Source organism: Salmo salar, chromosome 09, assembly GCF_965601325.2.
Source record: "Salmo salar chromosome 09, fSalSal1, whole genome shotgun sequence".
Lineage (NCBI taxonomy): Eukaryota > Metazoa > Chordata > Actinopteri > Salmoniformes > Salmonidae > Salmo > Salmo salar.
In genome coordinates, this window is record NC_138299.1 from 83,252,053 (window position 1) to 83,276,568 (window position 24,516).

Consider the following 24,516-nt stretch of genomic DNA (forward strand, 5'->3'; position numbering starts at 1 on the left):
TGAGCTAAACACCTTCTTCGCCTACTTCACCGAAAACAACATCGAGCCGCCGACGCAGGCCCCGATGCTCATGAGGACTGTGTGCTCTCGTTCTCCGTGGCCGACGTAAGTAATTTAAGCGTGTTAACCCTCACAAGGCTGCCGGCCCAGACGGCATCCCAAGCCACATCCTCAGAGCATGTGCAGACCAGCTGGCTGGAGTGTTTATGGACATATTCAATCTCTCCCTATCTCAGTCTGTTGTTCCCACTTGCTTCAAGATGTCCACCATTGTTCCTGAACCCAGGAAAGTGCAGGTAACTGAACTAAATTACTACAGGAGACAGCAGAGGGAACACGATCCCATCCACATCGAAGTTCCTCGGCGTACACATCACTGACAATCTGAAATGGTCCACCCACACAGACAGTGTGGTGAAGAAGGTGCAACCACACCTCTTTAACCTCAGGAGGCTGAAGAAATTTGGTTTGGCCCCTAAGACCCTCACACACTTCAACAGATGCACCATTGAGAGCATCCTGTCCGGCTGTATCACCCCTGGTAAGGCAATTGAACCGTCCGCAACCACAAGGCTCTCCAAAGGGTGGTGCGGTGTGCCCACGCATCATCAGGGGCACACTGCCTGCCCTCCAGGACATCTACAGCACCCGGTGTCACAGGAAGGCCAAGAAGAAGATCATCGAGGACCTTAGCCACCAGAGCCAAGGCCTGTTCCCCCCGTTACCATCTAGAAGGCGAAGACAGTACAGGTGCATCACAGCTGGGACTGAGAGACTGAAAAACAGCTCCTATCTCCAGACTGTTAAACAGTCACCACAAGACGGCCTCCACCCAGTACCCTGGCCTGAACTTAGTCACTGTTCTAGCCGGCTACCACCTGGTACTCTATCCTGTACCTTAGAGACTGCTGCCATATGTACACAGTCATTGAACACTTGTCACATACTGTTTTACACATTTTATATGTATATACTGTATTCTAGTCATGGCTTATCTGATATAACTACTGCTGTACACACTTTTTATATTCATATAATGTCCATACTGTCTTTACACACCATTTATATGTTGATATATTTATATTCTGGTCTCTGACATTGCTTGTTCTGATTTATCTTAATAAAAAATGTTTTCAAAAATCTGGATACATATTGTATTGTTTATTTATTTTGTATTGCTAGGTATTACTACAATGTTGGAGCTAGAAAACCAAACATTTTGCTGCACCTGCGATAATATCTGGAAATCTGTGTACACGACCAATAAACTTTGATTTGAATAAAACATAATGTGGTGTTAACGTAAGTCAAGAGCACATCTAATACCTATGGGGTAATTTTATCCTGCCACTATTGTGGGAAAAATGTTTATATTTTATATTTATGTGTGTATGCAGACAAGCACAAAAAAAGGACTTCAGTGAGAATTGTGTTTTATTTGTTTAAGAAAGAGCTTTAAATGACTGTTACCTCACTCAGGCTTACTGCCAAATGATCACACAAATCCATCAAGGGCCAAGAATAGAGTATTAGCTAAATGATGGAATAAAATTACATTTCTAAGACCGGCATGCTGTACTATCAGTGTGTTGCAGGCTTGCAACTGTCATTAAATAAAGGGATCGCAACTTGAGGTTAGACTTGCCTCTGTCTGTGCTTGCTCTGAGGAGGGTTTAATAACATTACAGACATGATGATGATGATGACTCCAGGTGTTATTGAATGTCACCAAATACCTCTGTGTTGACTACCAAAGTCTGTCTGGAGTTTCCCTGTCGTACTACAGTCTGACATAATGTACCAGTCAAAAGTTTGGACACACCTACTCATTCCAGGGTTTTTCTTTATTTTAACTAGGGATGCACGATATATCGGTGAACATATCGAAATTGGCCGATATTAGCTAAAAATGCCAACATCGGTATCGGCCGATGTCTAGTTTAATGTTGATGTGGAAAACCGATGTCAAAGCTGACGTGCACACCCATATATCGTAGGTACATGACGTAATGGCGCAATGTACAATTTTGAGCAGTTTACATAGACTTAGGTTGGAGTCATTAAAACTCGTTTTTCAACTACTCCACAAATTTCTTTATAACAAACTATAGTTTTGGCAAGTCGGTTAGGACATCTACTTTGTGCATGAAACAAGTAATTTTTCCAACAATTGTTTACAGACAGATTATTTCACTTATAATTCACTGTATCACAATTCCAGTGGGTCAGAAGTTTACATACACTAAGTTGACTGTGCCTTTAAACAGCTTGGAAAATTCCAGAAAACGATGTCATGGCTTTAGAAGCTTCTGATAGGCTAATTGACATCATTTGAGTCCATTGGAAGTGTACCTGTGGATGTATTTCAAGGCCTACCTTCAAACTCTGTGCCTCTTTGCTTGACATCATGGGAAAATCAAAAGAAATCAGCCAAGACCTCAGAAAAATAATTGTAGATCTCCACAAGTCTGGTTCATCCTTGGGAACAATTTCCAAACGCCTGAAGGTACCACGTTCATCTGTACAAACAATAGTACGCAAGTATAAACACCATGGGACCACGCGGCCGTCATAGCGCTCAGGAAGGAGACGCGTTCTGTCTCCTAGAGATGAACGTACTTTGGTGCGAAAAGTGCAAATCAATCCCAGAACAACAGCAAAGGACCTTGTGAAGATGCTGGAGGAAACAGGTACAAAAGTATCTATATCCACAGTAAAACGAGTCCTATATCGAAATAACCTGAAAGGCCGCTCAGCAAGGAAGAAGCCACTGCTCCAAAACCGCCATAAAAAAGCCCAACTACGGTTTGCAACTGCACATGGGGACAAAGATCGTAAAGCATGGGGGTGGCAGCATCATGGCCTTCCCTGTGGCTCAGTTGGTAGAGCATGGTGTTTGTAACGCCAGCATGGTGTGTGCAACGCCAGGGTTGTGGGTTCGATTCCCACGGGGGGCCAGTACAAAAAAAAAATGCATGAAATTAAAATGTGTGCATTCACTACTGTAAGTCGCTCTGGATAAGAGCGTCTGCTAAATGACTAAAAATGTAAAAATGTAAAAAATGTTGTGTGGGTGCTTTGCTGCAAGAGGGACTGGTGCACTTCACAAAATAGATGGCATTATGAGGCATGAAAATGATGTGGATATATTGAAGCAACATCTCAAGACATCAGTCAGGAAGTTAAAGCTTGGTCGCAAATGGGTCTTCCAAATGAACAATGACCCCAAGCATACTTCCAAAGTTGTGGCAAAATGGCTTCAGGACAACAAAGTCAAGGTATTGGAAATGCCATCACAAAGCCCTGACCTCAAACCTATAGAACATTTGTGGGCAGGACTGAAAAAGAGTGTGCGAGCAAGGAGGCATACAAACCTGACTCAGTTACACCAGCTCTGTCAGGAGGAATGGGCCAAAATTCATCTAACTTATTGTGGGAAGCTTGTGGAACGCTACCCGAAACGTTTGACCCAAGTTAAACAATTTAAAGGCAATGCTACCAAATACTAATTGAGTGTATGTAAACTTGTGACCCACTGGGAATGTAATGAAAGAAATGAAAGCCAAAATAAATCATTCTCTATACTATTATTCTGTCATTTCACATTCTTAAAATAAAAGTGGTGATCTAACTGACCTAAGACAGAATTTTTACTTGGATTAAATGTCAGGAATTGTGAAAACTGAGTTTAAATGTATTTGGCTAAGGTGTATGTAAACTTCTGACTTCAACTGTACATATTATGGAACGCAGTTTGGGTCTTTACGTGTCAAAAAATATACACGTCAAATAACACTATGACGTGTCAAATAAGCTTTTAATTTGACACGTCAAATAACACAATTCTATTATAGAATGTTGTGTGTGATGAATTTGCACGTGCAAGCCAAGCTCCACCACTACTATCAGTAGAACTGTCAAAGCTGTACAAAAAGTCTGCAAACAAGCACACACTGGCCACGAACGATGTGTTTACAATACCGCGTTGGTAATAAGGCATTATTTGTTCGACCGCAACTTCTTTGGTATTTGGCTAGCTTTAGCGTAGCTAGCACCAATACAACTTCTCATTTTGCTGTGTTTTTGGGGAAGAACATTGTTTGCATCAAATCCATCAGCTAGCTAACTTTTTTATGACCAGCACTGTCCAGAGCTTGGGGAAGGACAGGTGCGCGAGACAACTTTACCAGCATCGTAGCGATACGTATCGATTAATCGTTGTGACATATGAAATACGAGTGATAGTGTAATCAATGTGTAATAACTACGTAAAAATATTAATGAACGCTTTAAATTATTATGTGATGTGCAGTCATATTCAGGTCCTGATTGGTCAACAAGCTTATTTGACACGTCAAATAGTGTTATTTGATGTGTATCTTTTTTGGTACGCAAAGACCCAAACGGCGTTCCATAGCCAGCGACCGGAACGGGTTGTGTTGTGAAGCTAGCCACAATAAGGATTAGGCACAATAGTGGAATTTGCAGTTTGCCTTCAAAATAAACCTATGTCATTGACAGTGATGCAAATGCATACAAATAGTAGAATTATGCCATACTTTTATTTTGAAGGCTAACTGCAAAGTCCACTATTGTGGCTAATCCTTATTGTGGCTAGCTTCACATAGATGGTTCCGACCACCATTAATCAAATAAGAACAGTCTTATAAATTAGGGTTATTTTAGATGATGACACCTAGCTATATAGTTAGCGAGCTAATTATATAGCTACTGAAACAGATTATGTCGTTTGCTATGTTTTTGGGGAAGAACATTGTTTGCATCCATGAGTTAGCTAGCTTTTTTTATGACCAGCACTGTAGGTGCGCGAGACAACTTTAACAGAATCATAGCATACGTGTCGATGAATCGTTGTCACATATAAAATACGAGTGATAGTGTATTCAATGTGTAATATCAACGTAAAAAATGTATGAACGTGTTAAATTATTATGTGCGTGCAGTCATATTCAGGTCCTGATTGGTCAACAAGCTTATTTGACACGTCAAATAGTGTTATTTGATGTGTATCTTTTTTGGTACGCAAAGACCCAAACGGCGTTCCATAGAAATCCTGGTTGAGAATGAAACGACTGAACAACGAAACAGCACAGCAAGTAAGTTAAATAAATAGGTTTTGATTATGTTTTACTGGTAATTGGGACAAAATAACTTTTTGGTCAGTGTGTGTGTGTAACCTTTACTTAACTAGGCAAGTCAGTTAAGAACAAATTCTTATTTACAATGACGGCCTACCCCGGCCAAACCCGAACAAAAATTGGGCCAATTGTGCGCCACCCTATGGGACTCCCAATCACGACAGGATGTGATACAGCCTGGATTCAAACCAGGGACTGTAGTGACACCGCTTGCACTGAGATGCAGTGCCTTAGACCGCTGCGTCCGTGTGTGTGTGTTAAATATTTAACTGTATTAGAATGCTTAAAAGTCCGCAATTTTTTTTACATCGGTTATCGGTATCGGGATTTTTTTGCAAGGAAAATATTTGATATCGGCATCGGCCAAAAACGTTATATCGGTGCATAACAAATGTTTACTATTTTCTACATTGTAGAATAATAGTGAAGACATCCAAACTATGAAATAACACACATGGAATCATGTAGTAACCAAAAAAGTGTTAAACAAATCAAATATATTTCAGATTCTTCAAAGTAGCCACCCTTTGCCTTGATGATAGCTTTGCACACTCTTGACTTTCTCTCAACCAGCTTCATGAGGTAGTCACCTGAAATGCATTTCAATTAACAAGTGTGCCTTGTTAAAAGTTAATTTGTGGAACTTCTTTCCTTCTTAATGCTTTGAGCCAATCAGTTGTGTTGTGACAAGGTAGGGGTGGTATACAGAAGATAGCCCTATTTGGTAAAATACCAAGTCCATATTATGGCAAGAACAGCTCAAATAAGCAAAGAGAAACATCAGTCCATCATTACTTTAAGACATAAAACTTTCTTCATGTGCAGTCGCAAAAACCATCAAGCACTATGATGAAACTGTCTCTCATGAGGACCGCCACAGGAAAGGAAGACCAAGACTTACCTCTGCTGCAGAGGAAAAGTTCATTAGAGTTATCAGCCTCAGAAATTGCAGCCCAAATAAATGCTTCACAGAGTTCAAGTAACAGACACATCTCAACATCAACTGTTCAGAGGAGAATGCGTGAATCAGGCCGTCTTGGTCGAATTGTTGCAAAGAAAATACTACTAAAGTACACCAATAAGAAGAACAGACTTGCTTGGGCTAAGAAACACGAGCAATGGACATTAAATCGGTGGAAATCTGTCCTTTGGTCTGATGAATCCAAATTTGTCTTTGTGAGACGCAGAGTAGGTGAATGGATGATCTTCGCATGTGGGGTTCCCACCGTGAAGCATGGAGGAGGAGGTGTGATGGTGCTTTGCTGGTGACACTGGCTGTGATTTATTTAGAATTCAAGGTACACTTAACCAGCACGGCTTCCACAGCATTCTGCAGCGATACGCCATCTATCTGGTTTGCGCTTAGTGGGACTATCACTTGTTTTTCAACAGGACAATGACCCAACACACCTCTAGGCTATTTAAAGGTTATTTGACCAAGAAGGAGAGTGATGGAGTGCTGCATCAGATGACCAGGCCTCCACAATTACCCGACCTCAACCCAATTGAGATGGTTTGGGATGAGTTGGACCGCAGAGTGAAGGAAAAGCAGCCAACAAGTACTCAGCATATATGGGAACTCCTTCAAGACTGTTGGAAAAGCATTCCAGGTGAAGCTGGCTGAGAGAATGCCAAGAGTGTGCAAAGCTGTCATCAAGGCAAAGGGTTGCTACTTTGAAGAATATCAAATATAAAATACACTGCTCAAAAAAATAAAGGGAACGCTTAAACAACACATCCTAGATCTGAATGAAAGAAATAATCTTATTAAATACTTTTTTCTTTACATAGTTGAATGTGCTGACAACAAAATCACACAAAAATAATCAATGGAAATCCAATTGATTAAGATTTGGAGTCACACTCAAAATTAAAGTGGAAAACCACACTACAGGCTGATCCAACTTTGATGTAATGTCCTTAAAACAAGTCAAAATGAGGCTCAGTAGTGTGTGTGGCCTCCACGTGCCTGTATGACCTCCCTACAACGCCTGGGCATGCTCCTGATGAGGTGGCGGATGGTCTCCTGAGGGATCTCCTTCCAGACCTGGACTAAAGCATCCGCCAACTCCTGGACAGTCTGTGGTGCAACGTGGCGTTGGTGGATGGAGCGAGACATGATGTCTCAGATGTGCTCAATTGGATTCAGGTCTGGGGAACGGGCGGGCCAGTCCATAGCATCAATGCCTTCCTCTTGCAGGAACTGCTGACACACTCCAGCCACATGAGGTCTAGCATTGTCTTGCATTAGGAGGAACCCAGGGCCAACCGCAACAGCATATGGTCTCACAAGGGGTCTGAGGATCTCATCTCGGTACCTAATGGCAGTCAGGCTACCTCTGGCGAGCACATGGAGGGCTGTGCGGCCCCCCAAAGAAATGCCACCCCACACCATGACTGACCCACCGCCAAACCGGATGTTGCAGGCAGCAGAACGTTCTCCACAGCGTCTCCAGACTCTGTCACGTCTGTCACGTGCTCAGTGTGAACCTGCTTTCATCTGTGAAGAGCACAGGGCGCCAGTGGCGAATTTGCCAATCTTGGTGTTCTCTGGCAAATGCCAAACGTCCTGCACGGTGTTGGGCTGTAAGAACAACCCCCACCTGTGGACGTCGGGCCCTCATACCACCCTCATGGAGTCTGTTTCTGACAGATTGAGCAGGCACATGAACATTTGTGGCCTGCTGGAGGTCATTTTGCAGGGCTCTGGCAGTGCTCCTCCTGCTCCTCCTTGCACAAAGGCGGAGGTAGCGGTCCTGCTGCTGGGTTGTTGCCCTCCTACGGCCTCCTCCACGTCTCCTGATGTACTGGCCTGTCTCCTGGTAGCGCCTCCATGCTCTGGACACTACGCTGACAGACACAGCAAACCTTCTTGCCACAGCTCGCATTGATGTGCCATCCTGGATGAGCTGCACTACCTGAGCCACTTGTGTGGGTTGTAGACTCCGTCTCATGCTACCACTAGAGTGAAAGCACCGCCAGCATTCAAAAGTGACCAAAACATCAGCCAGGAAGCATAGGAACTGAGAAGTGGTCTGTGGTCTCCACCTGCACAACCACTCCTTTATTGGGGGTGTCTTGCTTATTGCCTATAATTTCCACCTGTTGTCTATTCCATTTGCACAACAGCATGTGAAATGTATTGTCAATCAGTGTTGCTTCCTAAGTGGACAGTTTGATTTCACAGAAGTGTGATTGACTTGGAGTTACATTGTGTTGTTTAAGTGTTCCCTTTATTTTTTTGAGCAGTATATATTTTGATTTGTTTAACACAATTTTCTTTGGACACACCGACTTGTACTGTACATCTGCATAGTGTTTCTGCTGCAGGGGAGGACCTGAGTGGATCAAGTCAGGGCCCTCTGAGGGTTCACTAGAGTTTTTTATACCCTGTTTAAACTTAATCCAACAGATCCAATTTGGCAACGTCACATCCTCTGCTTTGTCTCACATACTCACAACCAGTATAAGCCATCATCAGCCCCTTCACAAATGGCCCTGAGTCCCTGTACTTCTACATATAGTTAACCTTGTGCACACCGGTTGCGTCAACCTTTATGCTTTCAAGCAGAAGTCCATTCATTTCAATCTGCACCGCTGCGACTCATCTGCCGGACTAGGTTGTGGTGCGTGGCACTGCGTGCAGTGTGTCGTGTGCGTTGGACTTTTCCAACTTGTGCGTTGCTTTGCCGTGCGGTATCAGACACGGAAGTAGAAAAACCACCGAAGAAGTTGCTAATATGTAGCGTGATTCTTTTTGTTGTGATGCGGCACATGGATTGTGAAGACCACGTAAAATGTACTGTACGGCAATGTAATGATGCAACCTGTGTGCATGCAGCGTTCCAGCCCTTGTTTTGTTCCAGGGCTGTTTTGAGGCCATTGTTAATTAATGACTTCAGTAAGACTTCAGCACAGTGAGGCCCAGGGGGAGCCAGGGCACTCAGTTCCACATTACTCCCTCCCAGGGACCAAACAGGAAAGCAGCATGCTACCTTCACTCCCCACGCAGGGAGGCTGGAGGGATGAGGGAGGCTGGAGGGATGAGGAGGGATGAGGGAGGCCCTGCTCAGAGCTCCAACATGATGAGGAGGACACAGGGGAGGAGGTCCACAGAGGTTGACCAGGGCCAGTTCAACCATCTCAGTCATTAACCCTCCATCCTCCACAGACACACACACACACACACACACACACACACACACACACACACACACACACACACACACACACACACACACACACACACACACACACACACACACACACACACACACACACACACACACACACACACACACACACACACACACACACACACACACACACACAGAGTGGCTGCTATCCTCACCGGCCCCATGATTCATGGACCAGGCCGACTGAGGCACAGGAAGGGCCGGGGGCTCTGTGCTCGCGCCGCTCATCACAACTGCTCACTTAGAGCCTTTCATCATCACTGGACCAGAGCAGATGTATAGTGATGGAAGCAGAAGGACGTTTAGTGGTGCAGGTCATCTAGTGGTGCAGGCCATCTAGTGCTGCAGGTCATCTAGTGCTGCAGGTCATCTAGTGCTGCAGGTCATCTAGTGCTGCAGGCAACAGGTCATCGTGTGACTATAGCTCAGCATTCAACACCATAGTACCCTCCAAGCTCATCATTAAGCTCGGGGCCCTGAGTCTGAAGCCCGCCCTGTGCAACTGGGTCCTGGACTTCCTGACTGGCCGCCCCCAGGTGGTGAAGGTAGGAAACAACACCACTTCGCTGATCCTCAACACAGGGGCCCTACACGGGTGCGTGCTCAGCCCCCTCCTGTACTCCCTGTTCACCCATGACTGCGTGGACACGCATGCCTCCAACTCAATCATCAAGTTTGCAGACGACACAACAGTAGTAGGCCTAATTACCAACAATGACGAGACAGCCTACAGGGAGGAGGTGAGGGCCCTGGGAGTGTGGTGCCAGGAAAATAACCTCTCACTCAACGTCAACAAAACAAATTGGCTGATCGAGGACTTCAAGAAACAGCAAAGGTAGCACCCGCCTATCCACATTGACGTGACCGCAGTGGAGGTGGAAAGCTTCAGCGTACACATCACTGACAAACTGAAATGGTCCACCCACACAGACAGTGAAGTGAAGAAGGCGCAACAGCGCCTCTTCAACCTCAGAAGGCTAAAGAAATGTGGCGTGGCACCTAAACTCTCACAAACTTTTACAGATGCACTACTGAGAGCATCCTGTCGGCTGTATCACAGCCTTGTACGGCAACTGCACCACCCGCAACCGCAGGGCTCTCCAGAGGGTGGTGCGGTCTGCCCAACGCATCACCTGGGGCACACCGCCTGCCCTCCAGGACACCTACAGCACCCGATGTCACAGGAACGCCAAAAAGATCATCAAGGACAATAAACACCGCGCCACTGCCTGTTCACCCCGCTATCATCCAGAAGGCGAGGTCAGTACAGGTGCATCAAAGCTGGGACCGAGAGACTGAAAAACAGCTTCTATCTCAAGGCCACCAGACTGCTTGGGCTAGGTGTCCCGCGAGCGTGCCACTACGACAACATCCGGTGAAATTGCAGAGCGCGAAATTCAAAATACAAATATCGTAATATTAAACATTCATGAAAATACAAATGTCTTACATCATTTAAAAGCTTAACTTCTTGTTAATCCAACCGCATTGCCAGATTTCAAAAAGGCTTTACGGCGAAAGCATTCCATGCGATTATCTGAGGACAGCGCCCCACACCAAAATTATTTTCCAAACCAGCACAGGCATCACAAAATCACAAATAGCGATAAAATAAATAACTTACCTTTGAATATCGTCCTCTGTTTGCAATCCCAAGGGTCCCAGCTACACAACAAATGGTTGATTTATTCAATAAAGTCCTTCTTTATATCCCAAAAATGTCCGTTCAGTTGGTGCGCTTGATTCAGTAATCCACTCGTTCAACATGCATACAAACTAATTCAAAAAGTTACCATTAAAGTTCGTCTAAACAAGTCAAATTTGTTTCTAATTAATCCTCAGGTATTCTAATATCTAAACAAACAATCAAATTTAAGACATTCACGCGGGCAACAAGACTACTTTTCTAATGAGAGACACCTTGGAAAAACTACAACTACTCGTTCGTTTTTCAAAAAACAAGCCTGAAAACCTTTCTAAGACTGTTGACATCTAGTGGAAGCCATAGGAACTGCAATCTGGGAGGAATTATTTTGAATATCCCATAGACTTGCATTGAAATGTCCTGTGACCTCAACAAAAAAATTCTGGATGGATTCTCCTCGGGTTTTCGCCTGCCATATCAGTTCTGTTATACTCACAGACATTATTTTAACAGTTTTAGAAACTTCTGAGTGTTTTCCATCCTATGCATATCCTAGCTTCTGGGCTTGAGTAACAGGCAGTTTACTTTGGGCACGTCAGTCATCCGGAATTCAGGATACTGCCCCCAGCCTTAAAAAGTTAAATAGCCATCAATAGCACATTAGAGGCTGCTGCCCTATATACATAGACTTGAAATCACTTTAATAATGGAACACTAGTCACTTTAATAATGTTTACATATTTTGCATTATTAATCTCATATATACATATTGTATTGTATTCTATTCTACTGTGTTTTAGTCTATGCTGCTCTGACATTGCTCGTCCAAATATTTATATATTCTTTATTCCATTCCTTTACTTTGGATTTGTGTGTATTGGGGTTCTGTAAGATATTACTTGTTAGATATTACTGCACCGTTGGCGCTAGAAACACAAGCATTTTGCTACACCCACAATACCATCTGTTAAACGTGTGTGTGACCAATACAATTGTATATTATTTGATGCAGATCATCTAGTGGTGCAGGTCATCTAGTGATGCAGGTCATCTAGTGGTGCAGGTCATCTAGTGGTGCAGGTCATCTAGTGGTGCTGGTCATCTAGTGGTGCTGGTCATCTAGTGGTGCAGGTCATCTAGTGGTGCAGGTCATCTAGTGGTGCAGGTCATCTAGTGGTGCTGGTCATCTAGTGGTGCTGGTCATCTAGTGGTGCTGGTCATCTAGTGGTGCTGGTCATCTAGTGGTGCAGGTCATCTAGTGGTGCTGGTCATCTAGTGGTGCAGGTCATCTAGTGGTGCTGGTCATCTAGTGGTGCTGGTCATCTAGTGGTGCAGGTCATCTAGTGATGCAGGTCATCTAGTGGTGCTGGTCATCTAGTGGTGCAGGTCATCTAGTGGTGCTGGTCATCTAGTGGTGCTGGTCATCTAGTGGTGCTGGTCATCTAGTGATGCAGGTCATCTAGTGGTTCTGGTCATCTAGTGATGCAGGTCATCTAGTGATGCAGGTCATCTAGTGGTGCAGGTCATCTAGTGGTGCAGGTCATCTAGTGGTGCAGGTCATCTAGTGGTGCTGGTCATCTAGTGGTGCAGGTCATCTAGTGGTGCACCTTCCACAACCCTCTACACCCCCCCACCCCCTCCAATCACTTTCCAGAGTTCACTTTTTTACCACACAACCTCACACACTGATACACACGCCACATACTCCTTTACTGCATTCGTTCTTAAATTAATTTCTCATTGTGTCAGAGGGGGGTGAAACCCCCGACAGTGCGTATAAAATAAGGAACACTGGATGAAGTTACTGGCACTATAAACAAGTACCTGTGTGCAGTGTGACAGGAGAAGCACATAAAGAAGCCTCTCTTTGATCTCCTGAGGTTTGATATGAAACCTGACGGAGGAGCCGCTGGGGTTCTGTAATGTTCTCCTGAGGTTTGATATGAAACCTGACGGAGGAGCCGCTGGGGTTCTGTAATGTTCTCCTGAGGTTTGATATGAAACCTGACGGAGGAGCCGCTGGGGTTCTGTAATGTTCTCCTGAGGTTTGATATGAAAGGAGTTAAAGGAGTTGAAGATAATTGGAACATAAAGCATGACGTGTCTATGTAATATTTGTATTTACAGTATGTGTACGAATTACAAGGGTGTGCACTGACTATAGATGAAGTCAGTCCCTCCCTGGCCTTACCCATGACGATGAGGGTGTAGTTGAGAGTGATACTTCCGAAGCCGTTGGTGACGCGGCACATGTACACCCCCGCGTCCCCCAGCTCCACCTCTTTGATCTTCAGGCTCTTTTTTAGCACCCGGTAGCGGCTCCAGCCTGGGTGGACGTTACGCCCATCCTTCACCCACAGCACCAGGGGAGGAGGGTCACCCTCTACGGGGCACGCAAGCCGCACCGTCCGCCCCAGCCTGGCCGTCTGACGCTCCTCCACCTGACGACTCACCCACGGTGGACCTGGAAGGAGCAGAGAGAGATGGGCAGAGTATGGTCATTGTTCGGGTTCCACAAACAATTTTTTTCTCTACAGCTTTCCTTTCTAAATAAAAAACCTGTGTCATATTGGATCCACCGGGCTTCTGCCTCTGCATTGCTTGCTCTTTGGGGTTTTAGGCTGAGTATCTGTAAAGCACTTTGACAACTGCTGATGTAAAAATTGCTTTTTAAAATACATTTGATTGATTCGCTGATTGATCAAGTTGTTATGGAGTATATTCACAAACAAACGTAATAATTTAATATCAGTTTACAGCTAATACTTTTATGACTTATTCATCAGAGTTAGTCGCCAGACCTGGGCACCTGGTAAGACATAGTAAAGTTCTGCTCATGGGTATTATACAGTAGCCTGCAGTGGACAGGATCCATGGTTGAATCATGCTCCATTTGCTATGAAGCTGGACAAGCTGCTCTATTCATAAATTGAGGATTGTCTTTGGAGTCATAGCATAGTTTCCTTTCTTATTTCACACAACTTTTCATTCCATTTCCATGTTATTGTATCAATGGGCCTTGTGTATTTGCTGGCTAAGTCATTTATATCAACTGAATATAATTCCACCATTCAAGAATAGTCAGTACTGTACACTTCATTTGCTGCTTAATTCAAAACACACAAAGATGTTTTACTGAACCTTGTAAAAAAAAATACTCTGTCTATCATATGAAACATTTTATTCATTCGCAGGTTTGAATGTTAACACAGCATTCTGTCATAAACAAATCATTACATTGACCACTAATTCACCTTACTGGGAAAACAGTTGGCTTCAAGACATTCAAATGGTAAGATACGACTTAGTATTGTTAGTTGAAATATTGAAACAGCCTGGCAATTATCTGGGTGGATTCATGGAGGCCTCATTAAAACAGCCTGGCTGCCAGTAAATCAGGCAGCACCAGATGAGAGTGAGACCAAGAGGCTGAAGTAAAGAGCCTTCCTTCTCCCCGATCTGATCCACCAGCCTGCTCACAATCACACACCAACCGGCGAGAGGTGGAATAAAAGACAGGAGAGGAGGAGGAGAGTAGAGAGGGTCTGTCAGTCAGTCTGGTTGGTCCCGTCATGGTGGTGTCTGGTTGGACACACACACACACACCCACACACACACACACACACACACACACACACACACACACACCACACACACACACACGCTGCTGCTGCTAAAACCACCTGTTGAGCAACCCTGCAGTAGGAGATGTAGTCTTGTTGAGATGCTCCAGCTGGACTGAGACCGAGAGGTACCTGACTGACCATTGGCTCCATAGAGGCAGCTCTTTCCGTCTATAGACCCCTGCTCCTAGACCCCTGCTCCTAGACCCCTGCTCCTAGACCCATGCTCCTAGACCCCTGCTCCTAGACCCATGCTCCTAGACCCCTGCTCCTAGACCCATGCTCCTAGACCCCTGCTCCTAGACCCATGCTCCTAGACCCATGCTCCTAGACCCCTGCTCCTAGACCCCTGCTCCTAGACCCCTGCTCCTAGACCCATGCTCCTAGACCCCTGCTCCTAGACCCCTGCTCCTAGACCCATGCTCCTAGACTCATGTTCCAGCTCCGGAAACAACATAAACAGCCTCCCTCCTCCCTATTGAAGTGTAATAAACACCCTGCCTGGTACATCCCACCAAGTCCTACACCTGCCTTCTGAACCCTGCAGTGTGTTCTCTGTCCTGCCTTCTGAACCCTGCAGTGTGTTCTCTGTCCTGCCTTCTGAACCCTGCAGTGTGTTCTCTGTCCTGCCTTCTGAACCCTGCAGTGTGTTCTCTGTCCTGCCTTCTGAACCCTGCAGTGTGTTCTCTGTCCTGCCTTCTGAACCCTGCAGTGTGTTCTCTGTCCTGCCTTCTGAACCCTGCAGTGTGTTCTCTGTCCTGCCTTCTGAACCCTGCAGTGTGTTCTCTGTCCAACAATGACAGGGAGGGCCAAGTGTGGAAGAAACGGGGAGTGACAAGCACACAAACAGATGTATAGCAGCATTGATCTGAAATTAATGTCAGACTTTTTTCCTAATTTGTCTTGTAAAGTTTGAAAGTCTTCCCCATTCAGTGTTTTTTTTTTAAATCTAAGTTTAGGGGAGACACAGACAGAGCTGCTGTTGAGCTGAGAGTGATACTCACTCCATCAGCAGATGGGACATCCTGACAGACCTCACAGTGCCACAATCTACAGCAAACAACATTCCTGCTTCCACCACTAGGAATGTAGGCCTATGAATCCTATTGATCCAGACAGGTAACGGCAGCAATAAAAACAAAGAGGAAAGGCATGACGTCCTCAGTGCAGTGGTGAAACTGTTACTGGTCTGGTTGTCAGAGGGATTTCAGTGCAGGAGATTCCACAACAGCTGGAACCATCCAAGACATTTAATCTGTGTAAGACAGAAGGAGGTCGCCTAACCTATGGATAACCAGGGATCACTTTAAAGCTCCACTGTGCTTGTACCCTCGTGGCCCACTCTGTTTTAGACATTTTGATAGGGGTTTTTGATTTCAGGGAGGATTTATGGGAAAGGGAGGCCGCCCCCGAGCCGCAGCCCCGGAGGAGCTTTGAAGCTGGGGCGGCCTCACCAGAGTCAGGAGGAAGGCGCTGGGCTGGTGTCATACGGAGAGCTTCAAACGGACCTCGACAGCGCTCTGCCTGGATAAATTATTATGGTTAAGGAAGTAGCAGGGCTTTGAGATGAGGGGGAGAGATAGAGAGAGAAACAGAGAAAGAGAGAGAGAGCAGGAGCGAGAGTGAGAGCAAGAGAGATCAACAGAGGGGGGAGAGAGAGCGAGAGAAAGAGAGGGAGAGAGAGAGAGATTGGAAGGAAGATATTGGAGGAACCTGCTTGTTGCTGTGAGTAGAGTAGAATGGACACATGCAGATCGCCACATGCTCATCGCGAAGGACTACTGAACATGTGTCCTTCAGACTAGAACAAGGGAGGGCAATAACTTCCATCAAAGGACAGTTCATCAAAAGATCATGTTGAACGAAGCTCTTCTGGGGTGGTGTCCAGACAGGCTGGTGGATGATACTATTACAGCTGGATTCATAAGAAGAGACATTGCAAGTATATGTGCAGCTTTCAACGGAAAGCAAGGAGAGAAGTCAAACACCACAGTGCTGATACAATGTTATCAGGCAGAAGATAGGCAGCCTTTAAACGAGTTCCTGCCAAGGTGCCATCCATCTTGAGTTTGATCTCTTCTCATTCAGAGAGCAACCCTGCTTATCTCTGTGCCCATATCCTGGCTTGGGGGGGGGGGGGGGGGGGGGGCTAGGCAGAGAGGCCTAATGTAATGTTTGCCTTCACTGATAGGACGGTTAGACCAAACAGCGCCAGGTCTCAGTCTAGTGTGTGGAATTCAGGTTCCAGATCACCGGTGAGAGATTACACCATTGGCCTGATGCGTGACATGGTAATGTATAGGAATATGAGTCAAAGACAACAATAAGAGGGCTTGGTCAACAGAGCTAGGTAAACAATCCCCCTGTCTACCTCTGGTTCACCCCGGTGTATGTCACTCCCACTCCTCAATCAAACACCCAGTCAGTCACTCCTCACTAGTGGTCATCCCTGCATGCAGGCCTGCTACCTTCATATCTAATAACTTTGGCCCATTACTTAGGCAAATTTTTGGTCAGGCTATTTATGATGGTAGGGTCCCATCTCTTCTTCCCATTACTCACTCTGATCCCTTTCTCAGTTGAGTGACATCTACCTGAATACTTGCTAAATCCTGAAAACCCTCATCCTTGTGTCTTCTGTCTTCCCTTAAATCTTGTTTGTGTCTCCTCTCCTGTTCTGTCCCAGGTCCAGCTGTTAGTCTATAGAGGAGCAGCTAGGTGCTAATCCATCCTGTCATCCTAGGAGCCACACAACACTTCATCAATTACACTGAAAAAATATATAAACGCAGCATGCAACAATTTCAAAGATTTGACTGATTTTACGGTTCATATAAGGATATCAAGTCCATTTAAATCAATTCATTAGGCCCTAATCTATGGATTTCACATGACCGTGAATACAGATATGCATCTGTTGGTCACAGATACCTTAAAAATAATCAGAAAATCAGTCAGTATCTGGTTTGACCACTATTTGCCTCATTCAGCGCAACACATCTCCTTGCATAGAGTTGATCATGCTGTTGATTGTGACCTATGGAATGTTGTCCCACTCCTCTTCTATGACTGTGCAAAGTTTCTGGATATTGGCGGGAACTGGAACACGCTATCGTACACGTCAATCTAGAGCATCCCAAACATGCTCAATGGGTGACATGTCTTGTGAGTATGCAGGCCGTGGAAGAACTGTGTACAGATCCTTGCGACATGGGGCCGTGCATTATCATGCTGAAACATGAGGTGATGGTGGCGGATGAATGGCACGACAATGGGCCTCAGGATCTCGTCACGATATCTCTGTGCATTCAAATTGTCATCGATAAAATGCAATTGTGTTCTTGGTCCGTAGCTTATGCCTACCCATACCATAACCCCACCGCCGCCATGGGGCACTCTGTTCACAACGTTGACATCAGCAAACCGCTCGCCCACATGACGCCATACAGTCTGCCATCTGCCCGGTACAGTTGAAACCGGGATTCATCTGTGAAGAGCACACTTCTCCAGTGTGCCAGTGGCCATCGAAGGTGAGCATTTGTCCACTGAAGTCGGTGACAACGCCGAACTGCAGTCAGGTCACGACCCTGGTGATAGTTTCATCAGCTGTTCAGGTGGCGGGTCTCAGACGATACCGCAGGTGAAAAAGCCAGATGTTGAGGTCCTGGGCTGGCGTGGTTACACGTGGTCTGCGGTTGTGAGGCTGGTTGGACGGACTGCCAAATTCTCAAAAACCACGTTGAAGGTGGCTTATGGTAGAGAAATTAACATTAAATTATCTGGCAACAGCTCTGGTGGACATTCCTGCAGTCAGCATGCCAATTGCACACTCCATCAAAACTTGAAACATCTGTGACATTGTGTTGTGTGACAAAACTGCACATTTTAGAGTGGCCTTTTATTATCCCCAGCACAAGGTGCACCTGTGTAATGATCACGCTGTTTAATAAGTTTATTGATATGCCACACATGTCAGGTGGATGGATTGTCTTAGCAAAGGAGAAATGCTCACTAACAGGAATGTAAATCAATTTGTGCCCAACATTTTAGAGGAATAAGCTTTTTGTGCATATGGAACATTTCTGGGATCTTTTATTTCAGTTAATGAAACATGGGACCAACACTTTACATGTTGCGTTTATGCTTTTGTTCAGTGTAACTCTGCACATCCAAGACATCATCTCAATCCCATGATGATTTCATGGTGGGGTCACACATTTGAGTAGAGGGCAGGTCACTTCAGTGTCATTTTACTCAGACTCTTCCAACACTCCACCTAGAGGTGTTTTGAGACAAGCTGGAGTTGACCATAGTGCTACAGCCGTGGCTGTAAATGGACAGCAGAGTGTGTGTCTGTCATTACACTGGCTTTCATTGGTTCCCTCTCCCTCCCTCCATCCACCTCACCCCGCTAGAGCCCATCCAAGCCTCCAGCTGTCTCTCAGACAGACACCATAGAACTGCGTCTTGGAATCTTGGAAGAACACTCGCAGCCCCTACCTTCATAGAAAAACACACAGAAACCTGGTCATTCCTTAAATTCAAACCATTTTACATTTCTGGAGGGTGATGTCAAGTGTCTGCCTCTTTTTAGCTCTGGCATGTTGGAGCAAATGCTATGCTCGCTCCACCTCCACCATGGCAGAAGCTGGCGAGGGCACAAGGCCTGATCTGTTCGCCCTGACATCGGGCCCATGTGGGGAGGTGGGTGGGTGATTGTGTAGTATGGGCATGGGGGCAATGATGTACACACCTCTGACTCCCCTCTCCATACCACCGGTCCTAACACACTCACTGGAGCAGATGTAAATGTCATTCTCTCCTTTCAGCGTGAATGGAATTTATGTGAGTCACAGGAAGGAGTGGTGGGGACTGGGCACTCTATCTACACACTCTGTCTGAGGCCTGGAGGCTCAGGTTCCATAGTTCTGTTGTTTCAGATCTGGGCACAATGTTATGAAGGTAAGAGGACCCAACCCACAGCCCTGGCCTGTAGTCACCCAGTGGAGGTGTATGGGACTGCATGTATCTGTTCACACACAGGGTGGACCACCAGCATCTCAGACCACAGGGAAGGGCAACAATGCGCCAATTTTGCCCTCATAAACAGAGTCACAGCTCCACAGGGATTCTGGGTAATGTTGTAGAACGCCGGCCCCATCAGAAGTAATGAGCACCTGCTTATTAAGCACAACCCTTTGAGTCAACAGTCCACACCGACAGACAGCTCGTGTCTCATGCCAGGCTCCTAATCCTGGTTTGGCTCTGGCTCTACACAGTATTTCTTGTTTACATGTTCAGCTGTGTCCCACACTCACAGACACAGCTTGCTACCGCTGAGGCTGCTGGTCTGTCTGTCACTGCGTGATGTGCGTGCTAGAGCAGACTAGGTAGGGAGGGCAGGGCAGGGAGGGAGGGAGGGAGGAGGAGGGAGGGAGGGAGGGGGAGGGAGGGCAAGGCAGGGGCAGGGCAGGGCAGGGCAGGGCAGGGCAGGGCAGGGCAGGGCAGGGAGGGAGGGAGGGCTGGGCAGGGCAGGGCAGGGCTGCTTGGGCAGGGAGTGAGTGAGGGCAAGGCAGGGAGGGAGGGAGGGCAGGGTGGCTTGGATAACAATCACCCAGACAAGAGCGTGTAGCAGAGGGCAAGGCAGGGAGGTTAGGGCAGGGAGGGAGGGAGGGAGGGAGGGATGGATGGATGGATGGAGGGCAGAGCATGGAGGGCAGGGAGAGAGGTCAGGGAGGGATAGAGGGATGGAGGGCAGAGCATGGAGGGCAGGGAGAGAGGTCAGGGAGGGATGGAGGGCAGAGCAGGGAGGACTAGGCAGGGAGAGAGGGGAGGGCAGGGAGAGAGGGGAGGGCAGCGAGGGCAAGGAGGGCAAGGTAGGCAGGCAGGGAGGGAGGGCAGGGAATGGAGGGCAGGGAGGACAAGGCAGGGAGAGAGGGGAGGGCAGGGAGGGCAAGGCAGGGAGGGAGGGCAGGGCAGGGCTGCATAACAAAATCACCCAGACAAGAGCGTGTAGCATAGGGCCAGGGAGGGCCAGACCACTACTGCTTTACACAAACCTGCTGCTGCTGTAGAATCACAGTGTGGCCGGATGGGCGCTCCCTCTCTCTCTCTTTCATCAGGGGGGCCGGATGGGCGCTCCCTCTCTCTCTTTCATCAGGGGGCCGGGTGGGCGCTCCCTTTCTCTCATCAGGGGGGCCGGATGGGCGCTCCCTCTCTCTCTTTCATCAGGGGGGCCGGGTGGGCGCTCCCTCTCTCTCTTTCATCAGGGGGGCCGGGTGGGCGCTCCCTCTCTCTCTCTTTCATCAGGGGGGCTGGGTGGGCGCTCCCTCTCTCTCTCTTTCATCAGGGGGGCTGGGTGGGCGCTCCCTCTCTCTCTCTTTCATCAGGGGGGCCGGGTGGGCGCTCCCTCTCTCTCTCTTTCATCAGGGGGGCCGGGTGGGCGCTCCCTCTCTCTCTTTCATCAGGGGGCTGGGTGGGCGCTCCCTCTCTCTCTTTCATCAGGGGGGCCGGATGGGCGCTCCCTCTCTCTCTTTCATCAGGGGGGCCTTTCATTAGCACTGTGAGCTCTATGTATGGTAGCAGACTGTTGGGGATCATGTTTTCTGTGCTGCTTAGTCCCATAACATTGTGTGACCTACGGCATTGAACCAGGGCCAGGCAGTAGTGGGCTCTAGCTGCCATTGAATGGGTGAAGCAGCAGAGTAGGGATGAAAGCCATTAAGGAGGTCCTTCCGTTGAGCCACAGGTTCTAAATGCCTGGAATGTTGGTGTTCTGAGAAAACCACAGGATTCTACAGAGAAGCCGCCCTGAGTCAATGGGACAAACGCACAGAATGGGCATATTCACAGCGTCTTTTCTGTGACATTTTAAAAGCCTAGATTGTAGGGCTATGAGGAGTGGTGCTGGTTGGTAGGCTCCTGTAATCCTCCTGGTTAAAGGCTGTGTAATCCCACCTTTACCATGGGACAAAGAGACTGCCACAAAGAAAGCTTCCATTAGGAGGAGGGGCCCCACATGAGAACAAATTGGTCGTGACGAACACTCAGCCTGGTCTTGTACCAGTGCGCTGCTCCGACAAGCTAAATCCACGGGAATGGAGTGAACAATGGAGGGAGGGATGACAGTGGCTTTCCAATCTCTCATTCACTCCAAGGTACCCTCTCCCACCTGTGCAAACAGTGCAGCTTTGGGCTCAGGCAGGTAAAGAGCACACCCAGGGCACCCTCAGGATGACACCCCACTGACCTCCAGCAGAGTGGGGGCCTTTATCTAAACCAGGGAATGTTTGAACACCAGCCGCTCTCCTTCCTTCGTGTTTTAATGTCTCTTCTATAAATACCAACACTTCTCAAATAGCCATGCTTGAGCAATATGCTTCAAACCAAATGCTGCTCATTAACTGGCTTGTTTACGTTAAGTTCCTTTCCCCTCACGCGAAACACCACAGACTTGTTTTAAGTGTGCACGCTTAACAGAGATCAGAACAACAAAGAAAACTGGGACCTACTTCAAAACAATTCTCCTGTGGAATTGAAAAAAGATGGAGTGAGAGATACAATATGGGGTTTGGCAAGCTGAATTCATGTGGACTGGTAAGAGCCGGACGTTAACACATTGGTGTGTGCTTCACACACTGTGAGATCTGCCCCAATGAACATCATGTTCCAATCTAATAAGAAGGCTTCTCCCTAATGAAAATGTGTTGGTTAACGAGCACTAGCTGTACGGAGCACTAGCTGTACGGAGCACTAGCTGTACGGAGCACTAGCAGTACGGAGCACTAGCTGTACGGAGCACTAGCTGTACGGAGCACTAGCTTTATGGAGCCAGAGAACACAGTCAGGAGCATCAGCCAAGCTGTCCGTTTCCAGGCCAAAAATGAAGAGAGAAAGTAAAAACAACCGCAATATGAGAAAGGTGGGCTTGTGTTAACTCTGAATGGGATCGTGTGTGTTAAGTATATAAGACCTGACATATGGTCCTTTAGCAGGGTCATCTTGGTGGACAACAGGCTTCAATAGGTCCACAGTTATGGTCTGAGTTTCCTTCATCTACACAACTGACAAAAAACTCAGTTGTCTTCTATGCTTGACCCATGAGTCATAATCTAAAAACATCAGCAACATTAGCACTACATTATATCCTGGCTGACATCAGTCATTCTCCTGGCACACCAAGCCCTCCAGGTATCCATTCTCATTACCTGTCTCTTCAGGCTGTCTACAGGGTGAGACTGGAACTCAGCTCTGTTAGGGACAGAGCAGCAGAACAGAGCAGCAAGACAGGGCAGCAGGACAGCAGTCAGAGGAGAGCCAGCTCTGGCTACAGCTCTTGTTTGTGTCTTCAGACACTGTCAGGTCCTCGATGCGAAGCCCAGATGGCACCTGATACTGTTTAACTGTGTGCACACCTTCAAACGGGACCCTGCACATAATCAGACAGCCAGCAGGAAGAGGTACTAGCAAATAGCACTCAGATGGATCAGGCAAGAGACGAACACGGAAGATATTCTGAAGATAGGGGAAATACAGAAGAGAATGGACAGAAAAGTGTGGACTCAAAACAGATACAGTGAGGGAAAAAAGTATTTGATCCCCTGCTGATTTTGTACGTTTGCCCACTGACAAAGAAATTATCAGTCTATAATTTTAATGGTAGGTTTATTTGAACAGTGAGAGACAGAATAACAACTAAAAAATCCAGAAAAACGCATGTCACAAATGTTATAAATTGATTTGCCTTTTAATGAGGGAAATAAGTATTTGACCCCTCTGCAAAACATGACTTAGTACTTGGTGGCAAAACCCTTGTTAGCAATCACAGAGGTCAGACGCTTCTTGTAGTTGGCCACCAGGTTTGCACACATCTCAGAAGGGATTTTGTCCCACTCCTCTTTGCAGATCTTCTCCAACTCATTAAGGTTTCGAGGCTGACGTTTGGCAACTCGAACCTTCAGCTCCCTCCACAGATTTTCTATGGGATTAAGGTCTGGAGACTGGCTAGGCCACTCCAGGACCTTAATGTGCTTCTTCTTGAGCCACTCCTTTGTTGCCTTGGCTGTGTGTTTTGGGTCATTGTCATGCTGGAATACCCATCCACGACCCATTTTCAATGCCCTGGCTGAGGGAAGGAGGTTCTCACCCAAGATTTGATGGTACATGGCCCCGTCCATCGTCCCTTTGATGCGGTGAAGTTGTCCTGTCCCCTTAGCAGAAAAACACCCCCAAAGCATAATGTTTCCACCTCCATGTTTGACGGTGGGGATGTTGTTCTTGGGGTCATAGGCAGCATTCCTCCTCCTCCAAACACGGCGAGTTGAGTTTATGCCAAAGAGCTCCATTTTGGTCTCATCTGACCACAACACTTTCACCCAGTTGTCCTCTGAATCATTCAGATGTTCATTGGCAAACTTCAGACGGGCATGTATATGTGCTTTCTTGAGCAGGGGGACCTTGCGGGCGCTGCAGGATTTCAGTCCTTCACGGCGTAGTGTGTTACCAATTGTTTTCTTGGTGACTATGGTCCCAGCTGCCTTGAGATCATTGACAAGATCCTCCTGTGTAGTTCTGGGCTGATTCTTCACTGTTCTCATGATCATTGCAACTCCACGAGGTGAGATCTTGCATGGAGCCCCAGGCCGAGGGAGATTAACAGTTATTTTGTGTTTCTTCCATTTGCGAATAATCGCACCAACTGTTGTCACCTCACCAAGCTGCTTGGCGATGGTCTTGTAGCCCATTCCAGCCTTGTGTAGGTCTACAATCTTGTCCCTGACATCCTTGGAGAGCTCTTTGGTCTTGGCCATGGTGGAGAGTTTGGAATGTGATTGATTGATTGCTTCTGTGGACAGGTGTCTTTTATACAGGTAACAAACTGAGATTAGGAGCAC

General features: G+C 46.8%; 1 protein-coding gene and 1 non-coding gene across 3 annotated transcripts in view; one reads left to right on the plus strand and one right to left on the minus strand.

Annotated features, from left to right (window-relative positions):
- The window catches only part of LOC106611978 (fibroblast growth factor receptor-like 1), a 46,614-nt gene that overhangs the window by 12,600 nt on the left and 9,498 nt on the right, over nucleotides 1-24,516 (minus strand). For both annotated transcript variants that reach the window (XM_082955996.1, XM_082955995.1), the window contains exon 4: nucleotides 13,192-13,464. In XM_082955996.1, coding sequence (XP_082812122.1) covers nucleotides 13,192-13,464 — 273 coding nt within the window. The remainder of the gene's footprint in view (nucleotides 1-13,191; nucleotides 13,465-24,516) is intronic.
- trnat-ugu (transfer RNA threonine (anticodon UGU)) lies at nucleotides 2,862-2,957 on the plus strand. The gene is made up of 2 exons: nucleotides 2,862-2,901; nucleotides 2,922-2,957. It is a non-coding gene; the product is annotated as a tRNA-Thr (tRNA).